Source organism: Vicia villosa, linkage group LG3 (genome assembly GCF_029867415.1).
Source record: "Vicia villosa cultivar HV-30 ecotype Madison, WI linkage group LG3, Vvil1.0, whole genome shotgun sequence".
Lineage (NCBI taxonomy): Eukaryota > Viridiplantae > Streptophyta > Magnoliopsida > Fabales > Fabaceae > Vicia > Vicia villosa.
Genome location: NC_081182.1, coordinates 24167374 through 24184287, shown reverse-complemented (window position 1 = coordinate 24184287; position 16914 = coordinate 24167374). Strand labels below are relative to the sequence as shown.

Below are 16914 nucleotides of genomic sequence, written 5' to 3'. Positions count from 1 at the left end.
ATATATATATATATATATATATATATATATATATATATATATATATATATATATATATATATATATATATATATATATATATATATATATATATATGACGACTCAAGTGAGAACACTTGGTTATTATAAGAAATGAGAATAATGAAGAAACCAATCCAATCCATTAAAATCAACAAAATCAAAATTTAATGGTCGTGATTCATTGTTCTCATTTCTCATAATAACCAAGTGTTATATATATATATATATATATATATATATATATATATATATATATATATATATATATATATATATATATATATATATATATATATATATATATATATATATATATATATATATATATATATATATATATATATATATATATATATATATATATATATATATATATATATATATATATATATATATATATAACACCTTCCAACCTAAAATTATTTTAAAGTGAGATTTTTAAAATACATTAAAATTTTAATTCTTGTGGTCGTCGAGAGTTTAAATAAAAATTATGTCTATGGTAGTTATGTTATATATATATATATATATATATATATATATATATATATATATATATATATATATATATATATATATATATATATATATATATATAGGAGGGATATTCTTACTCCAAGAGTAAGTTATCAAGACTTACTCCTCATCATTATCATTGATTCTTCTCAATTCAATGGTTAAAATTAATGAGTATTATTTTTCTCTCTCCACATTTAATTACTTATTAATTTTAACCATTAGATTGAAAATAATCAATGGTCATGATTAGGAGTAAGTCTTGATAACTTACTCTTGGAGTAAGAATATCCCTCCTCATATATATATATATATATATATATATATATATATATATATATATATATATATATATATATATATATATATATATATATATATCTGACGTTAAGTCTGAATAAAAGGAGAGAGTTATATTAGGTGGTCGACGATCAACATAAAACTTAGTCGAATCTCTATTACATTGGTCAATTGCAAAATAATGTGGACACTAGGTCGTTGCTCGTAAGCTACATGTTGTATGACTCGAGTACAACACGAAAAGAGCAAAGATTGTTGTATCTCCGTTTGGGATGCAACGAAAAATAAGTAGGGGTTCTCATATTTTTGTGAACAGATGTGAGTAAAGAAGTTAATTTATGAAAGTATGATTTATTTTGGATCATAAAATATAGATTTGTTTACTGGAAAATATATGGAAATAGTGGACTCTATGATTAGGAGAGAGATCAATTTTATGTGCCTACAAGAAACTAAGAGGACATGTGCAAAAGTGAAAAAATTAGACAATCGATGATTTAAGCTTTGATACACCGGAAAAGTTAAATCGAGAAAAAAGGTGGAGATTATTATGGACAAGGAGTAGAAGAATGATATTGTGGATGTGAAAAAAGTTGGATATTGAATCATAGTCTTAAAATTTGTATTGAAACAAGACACCTTTCATGTTATTAGTGCTTAAACATCTCAAATTGTCTCAGCATAACACCTTACGCTAAAATTTTGGGAGAATTTAGAAGACCTGCTTAAAGATATACCCAAGGAGATAAGCTTTTTCTAGGAGGAGATCTAAATGGACATTTACGGAGCGTAACAAGAAGTTTTTGAAACGTGCATAAGGGGTATGGTCTAAGGGAGATGAATGCGGATGGTGAATCCATCTTGGAGTTCTTGTTGGTTTTGGATCTTTCTATGACAAATACTTGGTCTAGAAAAAGATATGAGCATATTATCGCATGTAAAAGTTAGGTGACATGTTCTTGGATAGATTTCTTTCTTATTAGAAAGTCAGATAGAAAGATTTGCTTGAACTTTAAAATTATTCTGGGAGAGAGCTTGACTATTCAAAATAAAGTATTGGTAATGGATGTAATAATCAAGGGATGAGCCAAGACAAGAAGTCACATCGGAGCGTAACGAAACAACTGGTGACATTTAAAGAGTGAAAACAAGGAAGTTTCCCACACAATATCTTAGAGGAATGGTTTGGACAACCACAAGGAAATGCAAATGATATAATGTAAGTACAATAATTGCTCTAGTTCCAACACATAGACTAATGATCAGTATTCCCTATGCGTACATAATTAGATTAACTAAATATCTCAAATAAAAAGCATTAAGCACAAGAGGCAATTAAATAGAAATATAACTTCAATTATTCATGCACTGAAAAATTAAACATATGTCCCAAAATATTCAAAATAAGTTCATCGTACAAAACCTAGCATATAAGTGTTTAGCTACTCATATTGTTACAAATAAATACCAAGAAATAAGATGAAGATTGCATGTCAAAATCCTTGAAGAACTGGCCTTTAATGGCTTCCAATGCTTTCAAAATCGCCCTCTAGGTACTCTTTGCCGTCACTTTCAGTCAAAATTCGCAAAACACTTAGAAAGATGCCAAAAGTCCCCTTTTAAAGGTGTAAAATTGATTCAGATACTTTTTATCACACATGCGGTGGCGCACGATGCTCTGTGTGATTTTATGTTACGTGCGCGATGGTGTGCGATGCTCCACATGATTACTCCAGTAGCTTTCACATTTTTTCTCCTTTTTATCCAATTTTCACCAAGTTCATATTTCTCCATACTTAGTGATTTTTGCATCTTTCTTTGGCCTTTATGCTTTGTATTTACTCATCTTTGACTGATTTCTCTACCAAATGAACGTAATGACTAAGTGTCATCACAACCCCAAATTTAATATGTTGATTGTCCTCAAGTAACTTGCCTGCAACTGCATATTTCAAATAGAAAAACAAACTGCAAAAATGACAAATGAACATCACCTATTCATTTATTACCACTTTACCAGGTCGTCAATCCAGTTCATAACTCCAATCAAACGAATTCAAAAAACTATCCTCAATATTGTCAAGTACTCAACCTTTCTCTTATTTCACTATAACTCACTCAATTTGACAGGTTAATCTCTCTATCAACCTGCAAAGCATTTTATACTGAGTTTGATCATGTTCTTACAAAATTCATCACAGTAATCAAAACACATATTTGATGACTTTTCGGTTATAACTGGGCTTATCTTCAAGTAAGATATTTTTGAGCATCTGTAACTTATCCCTATTATTTGTAGAATACAATCATACATGCCAAAATAAATCGAAGACTTCGTCCTCACAAAATATTTATTTCCTCTCTTCCTGGTTGACTGCACTCATGATGGTGTAAGTGTCAATCCGTTTTTTTTTCTCACATTGGTAGGAAACACCTTGTCGGGGCCAAACCCTTCCTCGTAACCAAGTTTGTGGAACCAAAAGCATATGTGATCCTTCATCTCCATCTCATCCAGAGAAAGAGACACAACTTGGTACGTTGGGAGTGGGAATCCTAGTTGAAGTGAAGGGAAAACCAGTAATTTAGGAATGAACCACGACAAAAGCAAGGAGAATCAACAAGAAAGTAACCAAAAGTGAGATGAACCTCAGGCATAAGGGTCCTCACCAGCAAAAAATGCCTGAAGAAATTTCCCCAGTCTGGAGTTAAGGAGTCGAACCAAGGATTGTTCTAATGAAAGCTAATGAGCCCTTAGTCTCGAAAGTTATCTTGGGAGGAACACATCACATAGAATATATCGAAGAAAATCCCAAGAGAAGGTTTTTTAGTCATGTATTCAGCGTTTAATTAGAATACCCTCTTGTAAGCCCGTGATCCCTGATGGAGTTGAGATGGGGCAACTTTTAAGTACTTCAAGATTGCTTCTTCAAGGTCAAAAAAAGGAAATTGTAGCCCTACTCTTGTAAACAAACACTCATAGAGCGGGATCACGCAATCATCAAAAAAATGCATATCCTTTTCTCTGGATCCACTAGAAGAGCCGACCATTCTAGGGGGTCATCGACCATGATAATGACAAAATCTATAACGACTCGTATGCTCAGAACAGAAGGAGTGCAGACAATTTCTACATTCACCTGGTCATACTTTGTTGCGTCAATAAGATCTATCAACTATACACCTCTCTGAGCTAAGTGGGCAACCTTAGAATCTTCACCAGGGGAAGTCCAAGATATCGTGTCGCTTTTATCCTGGTGTTCCAAATGGCTTATCACTTCAGCATCAACAGGTTCCCGACTTATGGGTTTAGGTAGAGTATGATCAAATCAACAGCGCATTCTCTCATTAGTTGATTGACCTGAATATCCTCTCCAGACAAGACGAGAGGAGGCATATGGACCTCAATACGATTAGCTTCTCCGTCGAAATTTGATAAAAGGACTTCTAATGAGTCGGATAAAAAAACCTCTTCTTCTAGGGGGTCCTTATAAACCCTTTTTGAATCTGAATCATTAAATAAGGATATGATATATGGTTCCAGATGATCATGATCAATAGGTGGGAGATGTGAATCAGGGGATATCCTCATTCTCAAAACAGAATAAGTATCGCTATAAGAATTACTCACTAGGTTAACAACATTATCACTGATCCTGACTAGATAACATGAAATGCAAGAGAAAAATCATGAGTTCAAGGAGGTACATGAGGCGTGAAATTGAGGAAGCAGAGTATTTGATTAAAGAACTTCCACCGTTTTGATCAAATGACAAGGATTACAAAAAGTTTTTAAAACACTTAAATCCTCCTACTTATAGGCGAAAGCAGGGGAATGATTTAGGGCCAGTTTGTTTCAGCTTTAAAAAAATGGATTTTTTCTTTGTATTTTTGAAAATAGATTTTCTAAAACCGTTTTTCAAAATATTACAAGTTTTTTTTTATATTTGTTTTTTCTAAAATGAAACACTTAATTTGACATCCTATAACATAAACATACATAATTGAAGACCAAAACTTAGTCAAAATCATAATTTTTACAAAAAGTTGTATTTCAAAAATGATTTTTATGAAAATCTATTTGAAATAGCTTCAAAATTAAGTGATTTTTTGAAATTTTGATATCCAAATTTTCATCCCATAAATAGATGAAATACCTAAAATCACATTTTAAGAATAACTATTCAAACAGATTTTTCATTTGAAGCTTATATAAAAAATTTCTTTGTAAAAAAAATTTTCGCAAAATTTGATAACACTATAAAAATCATTTTTAAAAAAAGCCAAAACAAACGGGCCCTTAGATCAGTTAAGGGAAGGGGTTAAGAGATTGAGGGCTAGATTCCTCCTTGGGAAAACATGCAAACTCAAGTGCACTATAAACTACGTCATGTCCTATTTAGTCACGCCACCACGCGTGTCAGAAGAAGGATACGAACTGTTTCAATGATGGGATTGTATTTAATGCGCTTGTTCTCCATTACTTTTTGAACTGATTCCAAATGTTTCAGGTCTGGCTTGCACTAGACAGAATCCTGGAGACCGACTAACATCATTTAAAGCTTTACCCGGCTCTTTTAGCTCTCAAACAAGTATTGGGAGAACTGTTATGGTCGTCCAGAGGCCAAAGTGACTAAGGTCTAACTCATCTCAAATCCCTCTGCACTTGACCCAAGATATAAAATCAGTTCGAATGAAAAAAGTCAGGTAAGGTACATTCTATGATCTCCACTTTTCACTAAACTCATCTTGAATCTTGAACTGACTTGGATATTAGAGTGTAACCATGCAGGTTTATCCCACACCATTGTGACAAATATAAACACTATCGTTTCAAGATCATTAGTTCTTTAACCACACCCATGTATGGTTCCTGAACGGAACATGTCCTAATAGCAAGTGTATAGACAAACGAACGGACCAAATAATTGTGTAATTCCCAAGGAAGTTCTAATCATTTCACTATATTTATAGCACCATTAACCTCAAAATTTAATTATTAACCCACATCAAGATGCCATAAGCTTCTTTTGAAACGCCACGAAGCCCACGAATCAAATCAAAGTACATGTGACATTCAGCATGTTAGTCGTCGTCATCAAACAAGCCCCTAACCAGATTACCCTTACAGACATTATGTGTTAGGAACTATAGGTTGAAATGTCTTCGCTTAATCACTTCGCCCTTACCGACTTTGTGTTTGAGGGACTGTGAACTAAAATATTTTTGGTCAATCCTAACTATTATAAAACAAGCCCATCAAAAGGAAAAAACACTTGGTCACCTACTCTCCAACTCTTAAATGACATAATGGGGCAGGATCACATGGAAAGCATGTGAACAAGCTCTCCCCTACTTCATTTGTGTTGAATTCTCTCAGTCACTAATTGAAGTAATCTTTGGTGCTAGAGATTGACCCAAACTTCTGCATTAAAGAGATGAGTCACCCTAGTTGTTTCACTAGTGAGTCAAAGCCCATAGGTGTGTAACCGAGTTTGTAGGCATTAGAACCGGTGTCGACTCCTCTAATAGACAACAACATTTATAAATATAAAAAAGACATATAAAGTAAATTTATTCACTTCTTACATATCACCACCCAAAGCCCTCTTATACTTAACATTTCAAGTCGAGTATTATCTATTGTACTCACATCACATGAAATCCAAGGATACAATGCTTTGACAAAAAGTGCGTACATGATTAAATTGATTTTTTTTTGTTTTTTCCACCAATATTCGACCCACTAGACTATGTAATCGTATTCGGAGGTCACTTTTGTCATTGGGTGCCGTAATCCTCCTTTCCAACAAAATTGATTTATTTTTATAGAATGCCAAACAATAATTTAGAATGAAATCACCTTGAATGACCATATACATTTAATTGAGTATGCTATTTATAGATTACAATAATATCATTAAATACTATTTATGTGATTAACAAATTAAACCATATTTAATATACTCACAATTTATTTATATGAGTATATTAAAATATTGTTTTAGGTTTTTACCAAAAATAAAATAAAATGTCGTTTTTGGAGTGTATCTGGACTGCACTAGATCCAAGCATGACGGATATTTCCAGCTGTAGATTCCAAAAGTTGGAGATCCAAATTTAGTATAGTTTCACATTCATGGAACTAAAGCCAAATAGAATAGTACTTGCCTTATATCATCATGTATTTGATTTTTAGCCTTATCATAATAATCTAAACTAAAGAATTATCATTTATCAATCATGAGATGCACTGTGATAATTGTTCTCTTAACATTATTCACTTTAAACAAACTTTGTGAGTCTAACTCATCTTGTAAAGCATGGCTGGTCCAATCCATTCCTACAGATATGCCTCACCTCTCCCACGTTCCCGGAGTCCTCTCCACCGGTAAGTTTTTTATTGTAAGTAATTAGTTGATAGTAGTAATAGTTGTAGTAAATTTTGTATGACATATTATAGGGGATGTGCTCCGGTGGCTGGCTGCGAACTCGACTAGTAGACTCGATGTAATTGCTCAGTATTGGCAATTATTAGCTTCACCGGACGATCCTCGCACGGGTGATTATGGTTACACTCGAGAACAGATGCGCGAATTTGGTGCTCATCAAGGTGCTGCAGTTTATGAGGCATTGGATGATGCTGCAGACCGGAATGTTAGTATCAGGTATGATTCAATTTTACTTTGTTTAACTGATGTTACTTGTTACTGAACTTGAATTGAATAGTGGGCACTGAATACATTAATTTATTGTTGTATGTTTCATTTAGGTTACTGTCTCACTCTGGGATTTATCCAACATTTAACTTAGAACCATCCAAACTTGCTTCTGGAAGGCCAAATGTTAAGAATGTGACTTTGTTAATGAAGGACTGGTGGGGCTCTGGCATTGTCCATGCCAAAGTTTGGATATCTGATAATAGGGATGTGTACATTGGATCTGCAAACAATGATTGGAAATCTCTAACACAGGTAGTTTGATTACATAGCACTATATGTTTCGTTTGTTTTACATGTCATAAGTTGTTTTTACAAGTTTATCCGCATAATTTACTATCTGTACTCATCTATTGATACTTGTCTCATTATGGATTTCTGGTTTTCTTTAGGTCAAGGAAGTTGGAATTTATCTTACTGGATGTCATGGAATAGCGAAAAAGGTTGAAGTTTACTTTAACAATTTATGGAAACTAGCATCTCTGAATTCTTCAGCTTACACAAAAACAGTGATGGATCAACAATGGCAAGTGGAAAGAAAGGTTCCTTGTTGGTCACATTTCATCAAACCTAGAGAGAGGTGCAAGTAAGTTTAAGATCCAAATCTTATGATATATATATATATATATATATATATATATATATATATATATATATATATATATATATATATATATATATATATATATATATATATATATAAGTTTGTTTGGCTTCTCTTCAAGAGATTGCTACTAGTTGAACACCGGACAGATCTTCGATATAAGACTATGATGTTTATGACCATATCTAACTATGTGTCACAGGTCACCTCTTCCTCGATATGTGGAGACTCATCATGTATCAGGGTATCCTATTTTGTCCGATCCTTATATGTTTGAAGCCTCAACTCAAACTCCAGGGAGTAATTATTCAACAAAACTTCCCCAAGTCAACTATCTTTCCTTTGCTCCACCAGAGGTAATGTTTATTATTTGTTCGGTAAAATGCATCGAAAAATCTAAGCATCAGAAGTGAGTTGAATAACAGCTACATGAATTATTGGTGTTTTGCAGCTATCATTTGGCAGTTATCAGAGTGATGAACAGGCATGGATTGATACAATTAAATCCGTTGGAACAAGAGAGACGGTTAGAATCAATACCATGGACTGGCTAGGTCAATCACAATATACAGACCAAACAATTTACTGGTCATCGCTATCGTCTGCAATATCAGAGGTAACTAGACTCTTAAGAGTTTTACACTGACATTGCATAAAAATTTATACTATCCAGCACGACGTTTTCTTACGATGTTTCAATCGAACAAACAGGTTGTGTTTTCCAAGCATGCAACGGTAAAGATATTGGTGGCGTATTGGGCACACTTCATCAATAGCACAGATGATTACTTGAAGTATCTACACTACACCAACACTCTATGCTCCTCTTCAAAATACAACAAATGTTCTGGTAAAGTTGAGATCAAATATTATGTGGTACCGGGTTTCAACAAAACGGGACCTGCATTTCAGAATGGAAGTAGTACAGGAAACATATACCCTGATTTTACAAGAGTGAATCATGGAAAATATGTAGTTAGCAATGTAAGGGCACACATTGGGACAAGCAACCTTGTATGGGACTATTTCTATACAACAACAGGTGTTAGCTTTGGGACATACAGCACTGCCATTGTATCTCAACTTAGGGAAATTTTTGATGCTGATTGGAACTCTCCCTATGCTGTTCCTATTCAAGAGCTGGAGAGAGTCTATATTTCTAGTTTCAAATAGATTAAATCTGACAAATAGAGGAAAAACTGAATAAACCAATGTAAGTTACAATTAAAGAAAGGGGAGAAAATTGACTACTGTTTATTATTTATTGACTACTTACTGCTAATAATATAAACAACTATAAATACTAATAATTTGCAAATTTTTATGAATAATACTCTTTATAATTTTAACTTCAGTTTTAAATATAATTAGTATGCATGCAAAATAAAGTGGTTTATTGTGAAGGTAAAAACAAATGATATTCACGTAGGAAAATTCACTAAATTATTCACAAATGAAATAATTTAAAATGCATAACCATTTCAACTTCTTCGCATTCTTATGAGTTATGATATAGCTGAAAACTTGTTTGCTTATCAAGTTTATAGACCAATTAAAAGTGACTTCAGTTTAAAAATAATATTGTAAAAAAAGAATTGGGTCTGGAATATCATTTTATAATGTTAGATTTTTTTATATTTTCTGATTTATATTTCTTTTATTAAGTTATGAAGATGTCTTAACAAATATTCAACACAAATTTATCACTGGAAAACACGCATTGATCAATGGAATTATAAAAATTTAAAAGGGATTAATCAAATTGAGGATATGTATTATACGGTAAATGATAGTTGCAACTTGCAACGCATGGGAAAAATGATTGTGGGGTGCTATAGAGACTTTGAGAAACAATGGGAGAAATTTTAGAGATGCAGAAGAATTATGACATGGCAAAATTATAATAAGTGTCAATGTGTCATGAAAGTAGCTTTAATATAGTGGCAATCGCAACTAACCACCCGCTCATCATTTGTGAACTTTCGGGGCGAAGAACTTCCAGATATGAACATTCACTTTTGAAGTTCAAACAAAAAGAAATACAAGGGCACTCAAGAAAATCAAGATGCCTGTCATGAAATATTCCTAACTGATATATCAAGGAAGCATCCAAGAACCAAACTGACTGATATGTACACCAAGTTCAAAAGACTAGTCTAGGGCAAGCATTGGATACGCGACAAGTTAAATAGTAGTTGTCTAACAAACCAAGTTCAAAAGATAGGCGACATGTTAAATAGTAGTTATCTAGCAAATCTCGGTGTCAAACTTGAGGTTAATGCCCATGCTGAACAGCTCCTGGGACAGTAACTTTGCTCCATATGGAACACTGGCCACCACAATATCATCGGCTGATTCACAGAATCGGCAATAGGGACCTCGTATTTTCCGCCCACCAGATACCGGCCGCAAGATCACATTTGCAACATTTTTGCATTTACTACAAATGTGTATCTGAGACGAATCACTCAGGGTGAAGAGACGTTCATACAAGTTGGAAGATGCACCATGGGCGATCAGGCAATCTCGCTCCATTTCACCAAACTTGATACCTCCAAATCGCTTTCTGTCAGCAACAGGCTGTCGGGTTAGCGGGTGAACTGGGCCGGTGTTCCTGAACTTCACTTTGTCCTCAGACATGTGGTGTAGTCGCTGGTAAAATGTTGGGCCCATAAATATTAGTGATTGAACCATCTCACCAGTCCTCCCATTGTATACTCTTTCGTTTCCCCATCTTGAAAAGCCAGCTCTGTCAGATACAGAACATAAAATAGGGTTCAGTGCAACAGAAAAACATGACAACTTAAAAGTGAAACTTTGGAACGATAATTTCGATGTGAGCCTGGAGCAAATGCAAGAAAAGGATCTACAACCATGAAGACCTTATTGGTAAATAAGAAATATCAGTCATACAGTAAACAAGAGCAAAAATTGAAATACAAGTAAACCTAATGCGCAACTAAAGTAAATTAAGTCATGATGAAACATTACCTGTGAAGCTGGTCAGTAATGGCTTCAACAGACGGAGTGGAGAAAGGGGTAGCATTTTTCAATGAACCAACACAAGCGATACCCTTTCCTAAAGCAGCCTCTAGGAGTTGCCCAGGAGTTTGTCGTGAGGGAAATGCATGCGGATTGATGACAATATCAGGAACAATACCTTGTTTTGTGAAAGGAAAATTCTCTTGAGACTCCAGAAATCCTAAAACACCCTTTTGTCCATGCATACTAGAGAACTTATCTCCAAGAACCGGACTTCGAACCTGCAAATATTATAAGAAACATTTTTTCTTAGTGACAAATACAACTTTGCGGTAAAAGAAAAGATTTCAGTTGTGGAACACAAAAAAAAACATTCATGTTCAGATGTACAAACTTATTTATTTGCATGTCTATCTCAACTTGCACTTATGCATCCAGCAACCCTTAAAATTCATCCACAAGGCCAACATGTGTCATCATTCAAGCAGTTTTTGGATTCACAAGTTACCTGTCTTAATGAAACAGTAGCGAAATTCTTCCCCTCATCATTTGAGGACAGTACAACCTTTTGAACATAACCCCTTTCAGTGTGTTTTAACTTTATACTGTGGTCAGTCCCTGCATCAGCACATCGCCCAATAATAATATCACCGCTCTGCAAATTCGCACCAACAAATGGAAAGCCATCATCATCAAGGCTATCAACTCGACCGATTTTACTCTGTATCTTTCCAAAATTCACGATGTCTTCAGGTTTCTTTCTCTTATCTGAAGATTCCTTATTTTCAATCTCAGCTTTGTAACTCCTGATGTGCTCAGATCTGAACATACCACGCTGCAAAGAAGCACGGTTCATCACCAATGAATCTTCTTGATTATATCCGAGATGTACATTAACAGCTACAATTGCATTCTGCCCATTATAGAATTCAGACTTTGGAAGAACTTTACTTGGACCTAGATATCCCGGTTTTCCAAGACAATCAGAAGCCATTGTCCGAAATAGTGGTCTTTGAGGATAGAATAACTGGTGAGACAAAGCATCGACTCTTATATTTGGGTTTGTCGTAGAAAAGCCAATAGCCTGCGAGGAATGTTTTTGGGATTGGTACAACACTCTCCTAGCATGGTCATGATTAGCAAACGGAACCATTGAACAGCTTAGACCCAATAAGAACGACATATCAAGCTCACAGTGAGTGTACTTCACAGAAGATTTTCCTTCTTTGCCAAATAAATATTGAACACCCCAAGCAGTCTTGAAGTCCTCTTCTTCTTCAGGACCAATCAGCTCAATTATGCCATTATCCAACAGGGACTGGAAAGATTTATGCTCCGACTTAGATTCTTTAATCTTGAGCAGATTACTAACAACCAAGAGTGGACGGAGAATCCTTCCTGCATCAGTTAATATGCGCACTTCTTCTTGAATTTGATCTCTTTTGATTTCAACCTAAATAGAAATAGTTAGCACTAAGATCAATAGAAACAAATCACAAATTTTGCAATTACTACAGCATTATTTTATATATGAACCAGGGACAATATTAAGGAAACAGTGATACAATAGACAGCTTACAAAGTCAACCGAATTGGAAACAAAACACGGGAAGAAGAAATGTGAAAAGAGTGGTATTGGAATTTGGAAGCTTCTGACAAAATCAACAGGATCCACTCCACTACTCCAGTACATACTCAGTATTAGTATTGTGTGGGTTGTTTTCAAATTATGGATGCACTTGTTGCATATTAACCGTAGGAAGGAAAAGTTCGAACAAATAATATAATCATGCTGACCGTTTAATCATATGTTAGAAATAAACCAAGCTGCAAAATTAATATCCAATAAAGACCGAGATTCCAAATGTTTAAATACATAACTATGTTATTTGTTAATTAATGTATCATCTTCTCTGCAAGGCTAAATGATTTATGTTAAGCTACTAAGCCTCAAATTAATAGCATATGACACCAACCTTTTTCCACCGTATATGAGTTCTCTCCAAGACTTAAATGAAAAATAAGTACTATAAAATATGAAAAATGAAGATATGCACAATCAACTTAGAATGAGAGAATAGAAGTGAACCTGAGGAGGCAACTCTTTTCTCCGTCTTCGATTTCGTAGCTCTGACACAAATGATGCGGAATTCGAACAAACTCCAACCCATTCCCCATTTAGGAAGACTTTGTCTTTTTTTCCAAGAACAGTGGTAGTATCATCAACAAGTTCTTCCATCCCACAATCAAACAGGTGAGGAAGTATAGATTCAGTTACATTGGTACTTACTACTCCTGTGACAGACAAATTTTTTACAAGTCCACAATTTTCACCATCAGGAGTAGAGAGGAAACAAACCTTACCCCAGTGAGAAGGATGCCTGCAACCAAAAACTTCCATTAAAGTAATGAAAGCATTTAAATTTTTATAATAAAACAAAGCAATAGTTCAAACATATATAAACAGCATATTTGAAGTTTTGAACTATAAACTTGAAGAGAAATCAAATATTCATTATATTACACACATTGATCACTCAACTAGAGAACAAGTACACAGTTAAAGCTACTATGACAATGCCAGAGAACAGATCAATCCCTGTAAAGGTTGGAAAGTTGATACTAATAAAGTTATACTCATGCCAGTGATGACTAAATAAGAGATTACAGATTTCAACACAACACAACTTACTAATATTACATATACGTCCCCTCCCCTCAATGAAGGCATTCTACAGAAGCTGATACTGAAAATGAAAATGGAAGAGGCCAAGATAGTCACCATAAAAACACGGAATCTAGTCAACACATGCAGCGCTATAAAGTATTAATCAATGCACCAGGAGTTATAAAGACCAGACAGTTTGATTTAGTATTGGTTTTCTTGTTGATGGCAATATTCCAAGGGGCTTTGTCATGTTTATGTTGCTGACAAATTAGTAGTTATACGATTCAGTGTAATGCTGATATTTAACCATAAGCCATCTAGGATGAAACAACTCCATTGACACACTTCACCCACCTCAAAAAAATACAGAAAGACTAAAGTTGATACAGTTCCCCCACCTCACAAACTACAGAAAGACTAAAATAGACAGTTAAAAATTACTTACGGGTATCTAGCATCCCCAACCTTTCCTGTGTACTGAACTTGTTGCCTTGTTCTTCTTAATTCAGCCATGGTTTGTAAGGGATTGGTTCGGCCAAGCGTAGCAACCACACCAGAAATCCTTTCCATCCTTTTAAAAGGATGTGTCCACGCTCCAGTAGAAAATGCTCTTTGAAGACCATTTGTAATAATGGAAGCATCAAGATAGTGCTCAACTTGACGAACATCTCGATCTCCATAAAGGTCTCTCTGCAGAACCTTCGCCAGTCGCTTCCGAGCGTGTGCAAAGTGCACTCTAATCTCACGTTCGAGTAGCTCACCAGCCAACTCAAGCCTCTTATTTCGAAAATCATCTCTATTATCAGTTTTTCTGCGGCCATTATACGCCAGTAAAAGAACCTTCACCATGTATGCCAGATACCGGGCCTTCCTTTTCAATCCTTTAATGTTAGGAAAGACATACATGTCAAGGCACTCGTCAATAGATTCTGATGGTGGAAACTTGACACCTTTAATATGTTCCTCTAGGAAAAGAAGAGCATTCTTTCCCCTACGGAATGCGCCACACTTCTCATCTGCCTCACGTATGGATGCAATGAGAAGGTTTTCAATTCTTCCATCTCCCAATCCATAATCGATGAGATCAACAACCTCTTTATCAGAAGTGACCCCAAGAGCAAAAAACAATATCCATACAGGAACCTCGACAGACAGAAAATATACGGTGAGCAACTTATCCCCGCTTTTGATTCCTTCAACAATGGAATTTTCCACTAATTTAACAACCATCCTATTTCTCTTCATCTGTGACTTGTATGCAACTGCCCAATACGGAGCAGTTGTCACCCAGAGCCTTTTCAAAAATATTTGCTCCTGTGCAATAAAAATCTGCAACAAAAGCAATTTACAAACAGCAGCATAGAAATACATTGTGAAGATATAATATACATACAATAAAACACAATAATACAAATACAACATTAATGCACTGCATTAAAATTTAAGGTTAAATATGTTTGTAATGCATAAAATTACAATTTTTAAGTTTATTCCCTAGATAAATTTTACTCAACTTCAGTCTCTATTTTGATCTTTCTACTAGAAGAGTGCTTTTAGTCCATGAAGAAATTTACAGACCTACATTTATGCAGGGATTCAACTTAACCAATCTAGAATTTTATAGAGCAAAAAACATATTTAACCCTAAAATGTACAAAAACTGTAACAAACAAGACAGAATGTCTGTAATACAAGCAAATCATGAATATAGCTAACCTTCTCAGCACCCTTGATCAGAAAATAGCCTCCATGGTCAAATTCACAATCACCTTTTTCAGCTTCACTCATCCAGCACAAATCAGACTTAACCATAACAGGCAGCCTACCAATAGTTATTTCCCTGCTCTCATCCATGATAACCTCTTGATCAATGTATTCCTCTTTTCCAGTCTTGAATTTATCACTCCGAACCTTCTTCGGAATATACACCTATATAATTAACATACAGTTATGCTAACCTCTATCTCTCACATTTCATCTTCCACATTTCAAAAACACAATCAAATAATCATTTCAGGTTAATAAACACATAACCAGCAAATAACGAACCCTAAATTTTCATGAACGGTTAACCACATTGACGAAACGAAAACCTAATAAAATGACGGAAAAACCTTCTAACCTGAACTTGAACATTGACTCTCATTTTGGAAGCATAAGTCATCCTCTGAAGACGCGCGTGTCTCGGAAGCATTTTCAACTCCTGAGTATTATTTTCACTACACCAAAACTTCGGTCGATCGAGAGTCACAGTACCAAACTTAACCCTAGCGTAACGATAATGCTCGGTATCACCTTTCTTAGAAGGATCAAACCCCGGAGTAACAGTGAGATCTCCGAAGGAATTGAACGTATTCTGAAGTCCACTAGTGACGAACTGGTTAAACGAGTTGATCTGGTGGCTGATCAAACCGTACTCGTTGAAGAACATTACCGAAGCTTTTCTGCAGAAGTATTTCACCAAGTCATCGCCTAGCTCGTTGAGGATTTCGGATGTATCTTCGTCTAGGTCAATGTCCATTTCCATGTCGTTGTTGTCGTCGAGTAAATCGTTCATGTCTAGCCCCGCGATGCTACCGTCTTTGCTTGATCCTACGTGACCCATTTTGTTGTTAACGATTTGTACACTGGCTTTGTGGGAATGGAAATTTTAGGGTTTATGTATGAACAAAGGGTTTTTCTACAATTTTGTTGTAATGTAATGTTTCGTTTGCTCTCTCACTCACAGTGCAGTGAGTGTGAGTGTGAGTGTGAGTTTACACGAAAATGAGTTTTGTACTAGTTTGATGCTCAATAAGCATTTCTCGGATGTTATGGGTAATACTTTACTTTAAAAGGGTATATATGGGAAAGTAACTTTTTACCAACTTCACAGTGGTACTTCTGATTAATTATTTACTTAACTTTCTTTAATTTGTGACCGGTAGGAAAGAAATTGTAGGAAATGACGCATGTACCCTAGGGTTGGGAAAATTATATCATTTTTTTCTTCCGATTTCTATTGAGTTATATAGGTTTATTCGGTAAACTAGCCATGTGGCTGTTATAAATTTTTTAGAATATCTCATTACACTCTTTTGATTTTTTTTAGATATTTGACGAAATTT

At 34.7% G+C, this 16914-nt stretch overlaps 2 protein-coding genes across 2 annotated transcripts; one reads left to right on the top strand and one right to left on the bottom strand.

The window, feature by feature from the left end:
* The first annotated feature begins 6927 nt into the window (after positions 1 to 6927).
* On the top strand, positions 6928 to 9417 carry LOC131655166 (uncharacterized). Its single transcript, XM_058925065.1, has 7 exons — positions 6928 to 7225; positions 7298 to 7502; positions 7607 to 7808; positions 7946 to 8139; positions 8360 to 8513; positions 8609 to 8773; positions 8869 to 9417. The coding sequence occupies exons 1-7, from the start codon at positions 7078 to 7080 to the stop codon at positions 9328 to 9330; spliced, it is 1530 nt and encodes a 509-aa protein (XP_058781048.1). The 5' UTR covers positions 6928 to 7077; the 3' UTR covers positions 9331 to 9417.
* A 612-nt stretch (positions 9418 to 10029) lies between these two features.
* Positions 10030 to 16587, bottom strand: LOC131660669 (DNA-directed RNA polymerases IV and V subunit 2-like). Its single transcript, XM_058929958.1, has 7 exons — positions 15930 to 16587; positions 15524 to 15736; positions 14253 to 15136; positions 13229 to 13520; positions 11648 to 12592; positions 11149 to 11420; positions 10030 to 10906 (listed from the first exon to the last, which is right to left on the bottom strand). The coding sequence occupies exons 1-7, from the start codon at positions 16410 to 16412 to the stop codon at positions 10405 to 10407; spliced, it is 3591 nt and encodes a 1196-aa protein (XP_058785941.1). The 5' UTR covers positions 16413 to 16587; the 3' UTR covers positions 10030 to 10404.
* Between the last annotated feature and the right edge of the window lie 327 nt (positions 16588 to 16914).